Source organism: Astyanax mexicanus, chromosome 7 (genome assembly GCF_023375975.1).
Source record: "Astyanax mexicanus isolate ESR-SI-001 chromosome 7, AstMex3_surface, whole genome shotgun sequence".
Lineage (NCBI taxonomy): Eukaryota > Metazoa > Chordata > Actinopteri > Characiformes > Acestrorhamphidae > Astyanax > Astyanax mexicanus.
Genome location: NC_064414.1, coordinates 15,174,645 through 15,188,276, shown reverse-complemented (window position 1 = coordinate 15,188,276; position 13,632 = coordinate 15,174,645). Strand labels below are relative to the sequence as shown.

Genomic DNA, 13,632 nt, shown 5'->3' with positions numbered 1-13,632 from the left:
TTTAACTGGGTCTTAGGTGGCATTGGGGCCTTGTGTGCCCCTTTTTGCTTGACGTGGGAGGACTGCTCATTAATTATCAGGACATCATTTGACTCTGATTTTTTATTAATGTTTTGTTGGAACTTAGCAAATCCTCTGAGAGCCAAATCACGCAGCTGCCGGCTTGTTAGCGTACGAGGGCAGGCTGCGACTCCAAAAGAGTGACTGGTGGAGGGATGGAGGTTTCTCACGAACAATGTTTTGAAAACTTCCTCTTCCTCCATTCCAGGCTCATTTCTATAGCCGAAATAAGCGTGCCTGAGGCGGTGATAGTACTGTAGGGGTGTTTCCTGGCGACTCTGCTTTATTGCAAGAGCTGCAGCAAGGCCGGTTTGAACAAGGTGGTTGGAGAACTCATTCTCCAAAGCCTTGCAAAGAGCAGGATAGTCTCTCTTAACCTGGGGTGGTTGGCGCTCAATGAAACGTCCAACTTCCCGACTAGAGGACACCCTAATGAGGTAGATTTTATCATCTACCGTGGCCTTGGGGAAACGGCGTAAGAAGAAGTCAATGTCGCGAAGATACTGGTGGACATCATTAAAACCGTCCGGTTCTGGTTCAAAGCGTGGGATGTTACGCGCAATTTTGTCCAAATCTCTATCAGAGGGTGCTTGAGGTTGCACAGAGGTCCCATGTGGCTGGGAACGCTGAGTGAACCTTGGTTCTACTGGCGCTTCAGCACCTTTAAGGGAGACTAGAGGGAATGTATTTGTGGATGGTTGTTGCTTAAGATCAGGAACCCCAGGGGTTCCTGATTTACCAGCTGGATTGATGGGGGAGTCTCCCTCCATCATCAGCTCAAATGTTAACTCTGTTTGGTCTCGAGTTAATTTGACTGCATTGTTAGCATGTGCTAATTCAGTTTGTAGCTCAACCTGTCTTGCCATAGCATGTTTTAGTTTTTCCTGTGACTGAGCTGCAAGTTGGGTAGCTATGTTGGCTTCCTTTTGAAGCAGCTGCACTTCGGTTTTGAGGTCTCTTTGGTTCATTTCAGACTGTACAGTTTTGTTCTCTAGGTCTGCAACTCTATCATTTAAAGTCACAATCTCTGCTTGGAGATTTTGAATGGTTTTGGAGGAAGCAGCAAGTTGATCCTGTGACAACAGCAGTTGTTTCCACAGTATTAGGGAAATCGGATCCACTTGTTGCTTGCTCTCAAGGATTTTAGATACACACTCATTGAGGCTTTTGGCAATTAGTGCATGGAGACCCCCACTGTCCATTTGTTGGACTGGGACGGTAAGTCCTGGGGGTAAACCAGCTGTAAGCTCTAAAAGAGCTTTTTCAGTGACACACATTTTGATTTACGTAAAGCACGTGGAATCAAACAATTTTGGTGACAAACAAGTTTATTTTATGTACGAGTTAATTAGCATTGTGCCTTTTCTAAGAAGAAAATCTGTAAAAGTGGGTGACCTAAGGTTACAATTAGTAGATTAATTTTGAAAGAATAGTTAGATTTGTTGTCAGTGATGCTAGTGAACAGTTTAGTAACTGTAGGCCACTATACACAGTATGTCTAAATATGAGTATAGTTATTAACTATGTACAGGATGGGAGAATTTAACTATGTATTAAGCACAGGTGTGCTGGGTATATGGTTGAGTAACTGATAACTGGATAGTTTTTTTTTTTTTTTTTTTTTTTTTTTTTTTTTTTTTTTTTTAATGGTTAATTAATTAATTAATTTCAATCAGTTATTAATAATTGATCTTAATCGATCAATAATTAAGCTTAATTTATTTGAAGATGGTTGAATTAAATTGAAAATAATTAATTAACAAAAATTTAATTAACTTTACTTAATCAAATTGATTAAAATGACCAGTTAATTATTTTATGTTGTGATTAGTTACTCAATGGAGATAGCTATTTAGCTTGGTTCAATGTAACATAAAGAGTAATGTTTGAGAGAGCAGACCTGAAACTTAAATTTAACTATTTAATATAAACCGATTAAATGAATGCAGTTATTTGTTTACTTATTTACAAACCATTTAACCCAACCACAATGCAAATTCCCTTTATTAACTTAACAAAAGTTTGTTTGAAATTGCACCCTCTGGCGACAGAAACTCTAAATGCACTCTACAGGATGATAGCAATTACACAAGTACAACACCAGGTGGCGACACAGCTATGTGGCTAAGTGGCTCCCTCTGGTGGTCAAACAAATGAGATGCACCTTTCTGCACTGTATGCAGTTAACCAAATCAAACACCAGATGGCGATGTGGCAGTGTACTCCCCCTAGTGGTGAGGGGTAGTAAAACACCCTTTGAGTTTGAGTGTAAATAGTCAGGCTGTCCACCAGATGGTGGCAGAGGCCGACTGGTGGGAGTGGTCACGCCCACTGATGATGCCACGTTAAGGACCGCCCCTTGGGTCTGGGACCTGGTCAGCAGATTTGACTGACTCAGTCGACTGTGAATAGCAGAGGAGAAGGACTCGGCTGTCCTAAAGTTTAACACAGCAGCAACACACTTCACAAGATGAGCAAAGAGGATTTACATCCTGGCGTGGTTAGTTTAATCACGCACACAATAAACTTCCTGCCACTCAGGGTGGTGTTACGTAAAAGTTAGCTACTCTTTTACGCACGTGGAAGTGTCCAGTACTGCAGGATTTTACGGATTTCGCGCAAAAACCGGCAGTTTTAACTGGAGCGCGGAGTCGATGAGCCGGAGATCCGCGACTCAGGGCTGCGCGAAGGCCTTAGATCAACACTGGCAAAATATGTCTATTTTACCGGAAACAGTTCGAACTTTATGTAAGTACACACGTATATACACGTATATACACCCGGGTTTAAGGTTGCCCACACACGGCGGTGTGTCAACCAAGCTTATTTTACAAATAAGAGTAATGTTTTCAAGAGCGCTCGCATACCACACACATAACTGTACACGTTATACAGACAAACAGGGGACCGTGCGCGCGACGCGCACACACAGCGGGGGACTGGCCAGTCCTGAATTGTAAACAAAAACATGTGTAGCACATGTGCGTGTGTTTCTAACACGCTGGGTTTATGCAGTTAACTCCAGCTAAGCCAGCTAGCCAGCAGCTAACGCATTTAATAATAACAACAAAATACACTTTATTCTGCAACTTACAGCGCTATTTTCTGGAACTGGTTATGAAATGTGTATATATTCTGGTCTCGCGGCGGAGAACCAATAAGAATATAATCCTGCCCCACGTTGGCGAGCCAATTATGTAGCGGGCTCAGTGGTTTAATACCTGGTGCTAATTGAGATGTTGAAATATTTTTTAATTGGGCGCCAGTTATTAAATTAATTTAATTAGATTAATCAATTAATTAATTAATTGATTAATCAAATTAATTAATAACACAAGACATCTCAGGGTGTGGTTTCTACAGGTAACAGAAATTTTCATAACCAAGTTATCCAGAAAAACACACTGAAATGACAGGTTTTGTAAAATAAAAGTATTTATTAAATCACACAGATATGAGTAAATAATTCATTAAAAAGTCATAAATGTAGCCATTAGCTATCAAATCATAGTGTAGAATGATAAATGAGAAATAAAAGAACAAACACGTTATAATGCTGATATGAAAGGAATAAAGATTAATATAACTATTAAGTGAGTATTTCTAAATAAGGATCTAAGGCATTTTAAGTCTACGAAACCAATTCTTATTTCCAACCAAGCCACTCAAAATGAGTCATCTATACTAAAGACGCTCTATTAAAGACCTGACCCAGACCATGACCAACAGAACACCATCTGCCGAAAGATTAAACCCAGCTCTGCCTTACTCTGAGTTGTTGAAGTGGGCCTTGGTGACGTCCGCCTGGGTTGGTCGTCTGATGCTTCACCCCGAAAAAGGATCACGTGAGCCTGCCTGCAGGGTGGGTTGACTTCCTGTGTCAGCACGGAGCCCCATGAGAACCCACAGGGAAATCCCTTCGCTCTCAGCTGGCTTGCTGGTGGCCTCCGGACCGCAGGTTTCTGGGTTGGATCTGGCGGATCTCTTTTTCAGCTGTACTTTAGCTAAACTTAGATGGAATAATGCTTGGCTTCGTAGATTGTAAAATAACCTTAGATATTTTAACTAGGATAGCTAAGATTAATATACTTGAAGATTAAATGCGCTAGTCTAAGAAAACTAACTTAAGATGACTAAACTAACAGTCTATCCTTTCTCCATCTCTGGGCTCCCTAACCTCTCTCCTCTAACTGTTTTCCTCAACTCATCTTCTCCAACTCCTTCTCTAACTGCTCTGACCTGAACTCCCAAAACTCAACTGGCAACTGAACTGTGTCTGCCCAGTTTACTATTAGACTCTGTGGCCTGTTTGGCCCTTGAGCTCCGATTGGCTCTGTGGCCCAAGTGTCTGTGTTTTGATTGGTCTAGGAGCAATTTCAAACTTTGGTGGGGATTCACAAAGGGCCATAAAACCCCCCCTCGCTCACATGGTCAGCATGCTTCAGAATTTTTCTAATAGATCAAACCAAAAGAAAACTCAATTAAACAATGGATCAAAATACATTTTTCAGCATATCAGTTTGTGATGATAAATTCAGGAAACACAATCTTACAATTGAATCACAATAAATGTAATATATATATATTGCCCACAAACAGTTTTGTAATACTCAAGATAATCTTAGAAATACAATGATGGATGGTACTCTGTCAGAAAGAGATCAAGAGTCATGATATTATTTAAACCCAATTAAATCACTTAAAAGAAAATACATGATTAAACCACTGATAACCAAATAAAGCTATATTATCAAATGCTAATTAAACCTTGTTGATTCAGACTTGAATGTGTAGGAGAATTCAATCAGGACACATCCAAACACATATACCATATACCAGACACATATACCATTATTTAGTAAACATTCTATAAAACACCTTTTTTATATAGTCAATATATATGTATTTTAAGCAAAATCTTCTTAGTGAGAAATTCCTCCCCTTTGCTGAATGCTTAGATAAGCGGCTGGCATCGGAATTTACGACGGTGGGGGAGGTTGGTGAACAGAGAGCAGAGAGTCTCACTTACAAACGGTCAATGGAATTTCCAAGCTTAGAACATTTCTCTTAATTTCATTAATCTTATTTCTAAGTGATTGCAGAAGTAACTAGGCACAAACCCCTAAATTGGTACAACATTTGGTGAATTAACAATTTCCAAGGCATTAATTAAGTTTTGACACTCTCTTAAGTCCGCAGTCCCGTCCTAGTGATGCAAATGTTGCAAATGTGTTGCAAATGTTCCAAATGTTTACATTAACTCCGAGGTTTATGACTTGGAGGAATGTAAACAGAATTTTACCCTAAACTCGCATTTAGGGCTCTCGGGCGAGGCTGAGTGAAGAAATAATCAGTAAATGTCATTTTGAAATTTAAGGTTGTTTGAAAAAAAAAGATTACTCCAAGGTTTTTTTTAGAGTGTTCTGGGTTCGAAGTTTCCTTATAGGCCGTAAAGTGGGGGTAGTGTGTGTTTGTGTCCAAGCAATGAAGAAATCCTCTGGTTAATCCACTACAATAGTGTTGTTTGTGTATTACAGTTCAGCATTCAGCATTCTCACATACATGTTCTTGTCCAGGTGAGAGAGGGCAGTGTGCAGGGTCAGGGTGATTGCATCATCAGGGGATCTGTTCTGCCATTATGCAAACTGTAGTGGGTCAAGGGTGCCAGGCAGTGAGGAACAGATGATATCCCTAACCAGCCTCTCAAAGCATTTGCTTATGATGGAGGTTAGGGCAACAGGTCGAAAAAATAAAGGGAGCACTTAAACAACACAATGGAACTTCAAGTCAACCACACTTCTGTAAAATTAACCTGTTCAGTTAAGAAGCAACACTGATTATGAATCAATTTCACCTTCTGTTGTGCAAATGGAACAAACAACAGGTAGAAATGACAGGCAATTAGCAAGACAACTCCTATAAAGGAGTGGGTCTGCAGGTGGTGACCACAAACCATTTCTCTGTTCTCATTCTTTCTGGCTGATGTTCTGGTAACTTTTGCATTTTATCAGTTCTTTCAGCATAGAGGTAGCATGAGGCGGTGTCTGCAACCCATAGAAGTTGCTTAGGTAGTGCAGCTCATCCAGGATGGCACATTTAATGCGAGCTGTGGTTAAGGTTTGCTGTGTCTGTCAGCAAAGTGTCCAGAGCATGGAGCAGATACCAGGAGACAGGCCAGTACACCAGGAGACATGGAGGGGGCCGTAGGAAGGCAACAACCCCGCAGCAGGATGGCTACCTCCTCCTTTGTGCAAGGAGGAACAGGAGGAGCAGTGCAAGAGCCCTGCAAAATGACCTCCAGCGGGCCACTAAAATCCATGTTTCTGCTCAAACTGTCTGAAACATGAACATAAAGATTCACCGTTGGCACCCTGTGCTTTTCATGGATGAGAGAAGGTTCACACTGATCACGTGTGACAGGCGCTGCTGCTGCAACATCCTCCATCATCACCGGTTTGGCAGTGGGTCAGTAATGGTGTGGGGAGGCATTTATTTGGAGGGCCTCACAGACCTCCATGTGCTCGCCAGAGGTACCCTGACTGCCATTAGGTCCAACTCCACACTGCACCACAGACTGTCCAGGAGTTGACTGACGCTTTAATATGCTTTAATCCCGGTCTGGGAGGAGATTTCTCAGGAGAATATCTGCCGGCTGATCAGGAGCAACCTAGGCATTGTAGGGAGGTCATACAGGCACGTGGAGCCACAAACGTTACTGAGCCTCATCTTAACTTGTTTTGAGGTGTTTTTACTGAAGTTGGATCAGCCTGTCATTTGATTTTCCACTTTGATTTTGAGTATGATTCCAAATCCAGACATCCATGGGATAGTAATTTTGATTTTAATTTTTAATTTTTACGTTATTTAACTGGAATATTTTATTTATTGATACAAAGGATATGTTATTTCAGTTTTCCCTTTATTTTTCAAGCAGTTTAATACTACATGAGTGTATACACTGAGTGTCTTGATCTGTCTCTACAGAAAGAGTTTGTGCGTCAGATCCAGAGCAGTGGAGTGTTGGTGGTGCTTTCTCAAGCCTGGATAGAAGAACTGTATCACCAAGTGTTAGAGAGAAACTTGCTAGTGGATGCTGGCTATTGGGGCTCTCCTGAGGACCACTCTTTACCCCTCATTACAATGCTTACAGGTAATCTTCACTGTCTTTAAGGTTTGATGTGGATCTGATCTTATTACTATTATTATTATTATTATTATTATTCTATGCTTGAATTTCTTAATGCTACTCCACAGGCTTCACAGGACACCACACCCTACAACAGAACCCACACCCCGCACACTACACACACAGACCCCACACCTTACCCACTACACGCACAGCACACCCCACGACAGCTCCCACACCTTACACACACCCCGCACACTACACGCACACCACGCAAACCACCCCCCACCACAGAACCCACACCTTACACACTACACGCACACCACACCTCACGACAGCACCTACCCTACACACACCCCACTCGCTACACACACACCACACCCCACAACAGAACTCACTGCTTACACTCCAAACACTACACGCACACCACACCCCACAACAGAACTCACACCTTACACTCCAAACACTACACGCACACCACACCCCACGACAGAACCCACACCTTACACTCCACACACTACACGCACACCACACCCCACGACAGAACCCACACCTTACACTCCACACACTACATGCACACCACACCCCACGACAGAACCCACACCTTACACTCCACACACTATACGCACACCACACCCCACGACAGAACCCACACCTTACACTCCACACACTACACGCACACCACACACCACAACAGAACTCACCCTACACACACCCCACATGCTACACACACACACCACACCCCACGACAGAACCCACACCTTACACTCCACACACTACACGCACACCACACCCCACGACAGAACCCACACCTTACACTCCACACACTACCCGCACACCACACACCACGACAGAACTCACACCTTACACTCCACACACACCACACCCCACGACAGAACCCACACCTTACACTCCACACACTACACGCACACCACACCCCACGACAGAACCCACACCTTACACTACACGCACACCACACCCCACGACAGAACCCACACCTTACACTCCACACACTACACGCACACCACACCCCACGACAGAACCCACACCTTACACTCCACACACTACATGCACACCACACCCCACGACAGAACCCACACCTTACACTCCACACACTATACGCACACCACACCCCACGACAGAACCCACACCTTACACTCCACACACTACACGCACACCACACACCACAACAGAACTCACCCTACACACACCCCACATGCTACACACACACACCACACCCCACGACAGAACCCACACCTTACACTCCACACACTACACGCACACCACACCCCACGACAGAACCCACACCTTACACTCCACACACTACCCGCACACCACACACCACGACAGAACTCACACCTTACACTCCACACACACCACACCCCACGACAGAACCCACACCTTACACTCCACACACTACACGCACACCACACCCCACGACAGAACCCACACCTTACACTCCACACACTACACGCACACCACACCCCACGACAGAACCCACACCTTACACTCCACACACTACATGCACACCACACACCACAACAGAACTCACCCTACACACACCCCACATGCTACACACACACCACACCCCACGACAGAACCCACACCTTACACTACACGCACACCACACCCCACGACAGAACCCACACCTTACACTCCACACACTACACGCACACCACACCCCACGACAGAACCCACACCTTACACTCCACACACTACACGCACACCACACCCCTCGACAGAACTCACACTTTACACTCCACACACTACACGCACACCACACCCCACGACAGAACCCACACCTTACACTCCACACACTACACGCACACCACACCCCACGACAGAACCCACACCTTACACTCCACACACTACACGCACACCACACCCCACGACAGAACCCACACCTTACACTCCACACACTACACGCACATTACACCCCACGACAGAACCCACACCTTACACTCCACGCACTACACGCACACCACACACCACAACAGCACCCACCCAACACACACCCCACTCGCTACACACACACCCCACGAAAGAACCCACACCTTACATGCACACCTCACCCCACACCTTACCCCACAGCTTACACTCCACACACTACACGCACACCTCACCTCCTGACAGAACCCACACCTTACACTCCACACACTACACGCACACCACACCCCACGACAGAACCCACACCTTACACTCTACACACTACACGCACACCACACCCCACGACAGAACCCACACCTTACACTCCACACACAACCCCGCACACCACGACAGAACTCACCCTACACAAACGCCACACGCTACACACACACCACACCCCACGAGAGAACTCACTGCTTACACTCCACACACTACACGCACACCACACCCCACGACAGCACCCACCCTACACACACCCCACTCGCTACACACACAGCACACCACACGACAGAACCCACACCTTACACTCTACACACTACACGCACACCACACCCCACGACAGAACCCACACCTTACACTCCACACACAACCCCGCACACCACGACAGAACTCACCCTACACAAACGCCACACGCTACACGCACACCACACCCCATGACAGAACCCACACCTTACACTCCACACACTACACGCACACCACACCCCACGACAAAACCCACACCTTACACTCCACACACTACACGCACACCACACCCCATGATGGAACCCACCCTACACACACCCCATACGCTACACATGCACACCTCACCCCACGACAGAACCCACACCTTACACTCCACACACTACACGCACATCACACACCATGACAGAACCCACACCCCATACACTACACACGCACACCACACCCCTTGACAGAACTCACACCTTACACTCCACACACTACACCCACACCACACCCCACGACAGAACTCACACCTTACACTGCACACACTACACGCACACCACACCCTGTGATGGAACCCACCCTACACACACTCCATACGCTACACACGCACACCTCACCCCACGACAGAACCCACACCTTACACTCCACACACTAAGCCCACACCACACCCCACGACAGAACTCACACCTTACACTGCACACACTACACGCACACCACACCCTGTGATGGAACCCACCCTACACACACCCCATACGCTACACACGCACACCTCACCCCACGACAGAACCCACACCTTACACTCCACACACTACACGCACATCACACACCATGACAGAACCCACACCCCATACACTACACACGCACACCTCACCCCACGACAAAACCCACACCTTACACTCCACACACTACACCCACACCACACCCCACGACAGAACTCACACCTTACACTGCACACACTACACGCACACCACACCCTATGATGGAACCCACCCTACACACACACCACACGCACACCACACTCCACGACAGAACTCACACCTTACACTCCACACACTACACGCACACCACACCCCACGACAGAACTCACACCTTACACTCCACACACTACACGCACACCACACCCCGCGACAGAACCCACACCTTACACTCCACACACTACACACACACCACACCCCAAGACAGAACTCACACCTTACACTCCACACACTACACGCACACCACACCCCATGATGGAACCCACACCACACACTCCACACACTACACACGCACACCACACCCCGCGACAGAACCCACACCTTACACTCCACACACTACACACACACCACACCCCAAGACAGAACTCACACCTTACACTCCACACACTACACGCACACCACACCCCATGATGGAACCCACACCACACACTCCACACACTACACACGCACACCACACCCCTCGACAGAACTCACACCTTACACTCCACACACTACACCCACACCACACCCCACGACAGAACTCACACCCTTACACTCCACACACTACACGCACACCACACCCCATGATGGAACCCACCCTACACACACCCCACACGCTACACACGCATACCACACCCCACAGAAGAACCCACACCTTACACGCACACCTCACCCCACGACAGAACCCACACCTTACACTACACGCACACCACACCCCACGACAGAACCCACACCTTACACTCCACACACTACACGCACACCACACCCCACGACAGAACTCACACCTTACACTGCACACACTACACGCACACCACACCCTATGATGGAACCCACCCTACACACACCCCACATGCACACCACACTCCACGACAGAACTCACACCTTACACTCCACACACTACACGCACACCACACCCCACGACAGAACTCACACCTTACACTCCACACACTACACGCACACCACACCCCGCGACAGAACCCACACCTTACACTCCACACACTACACACACACCACACCCCACGACCGAACTCACACCTTACACTCCACACACTACACGCACACCACACCCCATGATGGAACCCACACCACACACTCCACACGCACACCACACCCCTCGACAGAACTCACACCTTACACTCCACACACTACACCCACACCACACCCCATGACATAACCCACACCTTACACTACACGCACACCACACCCCTCGACAGAACCCACACCTTACACTACACGCACACCACACCCCACGACAGAACCCACACCTTACACTCCACACACTACACGCACACCACACCCCACGACAAAACCCACACCTTACACTCCACACACTACACGCACACCACACCCCATGACAGAACCCACACCCCATACACTACACACACACACCACACCCCTTGATAGAACTCACACCTTACACTCCACACACTACACCCACACCACACCCCACGACAGAACTCACACCTTACACTGCACACACTACACACACACCACACCCTATGATGGAACCCACCCTACACACACCCCATACGCTATACACGCACACCACACCCCACGACAGAACCCACACCTTACACTCCACACACTACACGCACACCACACCCCATGACAGAACCCACACCCCATACACTACACACGCACACCACACCCCTTGATAGAACTCACACCTTACACTCCACACACTACACCCACACCACACCCCACGACAGAACTCACACCTTACACTGCACACACTACACACACACCACACCCTATGATGGAACCCACCCTACACACACCCCACACGCACACCACACTCCACGACAGAACTCACACCTTACACTCCACACACTACACGCACACCACACCCCACGACAGAACCCACACCTTACACTCCACACACTACACACACACCACACCCCACGACAGAACTCACACCTTACACTCCACACACTAGACGCACACCACACCCCTTGATAGAACTCACACCTTACATTCCACACACTACACCCACACCACACCCCACGACAGAACTCACACCTTACACTGCACACACTACACGCACACCACACCCTATGATGGAACCCACCCTACACACACACCACACCCCACGACAGAACTCACACCTTACACTCCACACACTACACGCACACCACACCCCATGATGGAACCCACTCCACACACTCCACACACTACACCCGCACACCACACCCCTCGACAGAACTCACACCTTACACTCCACACACTACACCCACACCACACCCCACGACAGAACGCACACCTTACACTGCACACACTACACGCACACCACACCCTATGATGGAACCCACCCTACACACACACCACACCCCACGACAGAACTCACACCTTACACTCCACACACTACACGCACACCACACCCCATGATGGAACCCACTCCACACACTCCACACACTACACCCGCACACCACACCCCTCAACAGAACTCACACCTTACACTCCACACACTACACCCACACCACACCCCATGACAGAACGCACACCTTACACTCCGCACACTACGCGCACACCACACCCCACAACAAAACCCACACCTTACACTCCACACACTACACCCACACCACACCCCACAACAGAACTCACACCTTACACTGCACACACTACACGCACACCACACCCTATGATGGAACCCACCCTACACACACCCCACACGCACACCACACTCCACGACAGAACTCACACCTTACACTCCACACACTACACGCACACAACACCCCACAACAGAACTCACACCTTACACTCCACACACTACACGCACACCACACCCCGCGACAGAACCCACACCTTACACTCCACACACTACACACACACCACACCCCACGACATAACCCACACCTTACACTACACGCACACCACACCCCACGACAGAACCCACACCTTACACTACACGCACACCACACCCCACGACAGAACCCACACCTTACACTCCACACACTAAACCCACACCACACCCCACGACAGAACTCACACCTTACACTGCACACACTACACGCACACCACACCCTGTGATGGAACCCACCCTACACACACCCCATACGCTACACACGTACACCTCACCCCACGACAGAACCCACACCTTACACTCCACACACTAAACCCACACCA

The 13,632-nt window shown here is 47.7% G+C and overlaps 1 protein-coding gene across 3 annotated transcripts in view; it reads left to right on the top strand.

Annotated features, from left to right (window-relative positions):
* Positions 1 to 13,632, top strand: part of arfgef3 (ARFGEF family member 3) — a 150,691-nt gene that overhangs the window by 69,904 nt on the left and 67,155 nt on the right. For all 3 annotated transcript variants that reach the window (XM_049481296.1, XM_049481297.1, XM_049481295.1), the window contains exon 14: positions 7,045 to 7,210. In XM_049481296.1, coding sequence (XP_049337253.1) covers positions 7,045 to 7,210 — 166 coding nt within the window. The remainder of the gene's footprint in view (positions 1 to 7,044; positions 7,211 to 13,632) is intronic.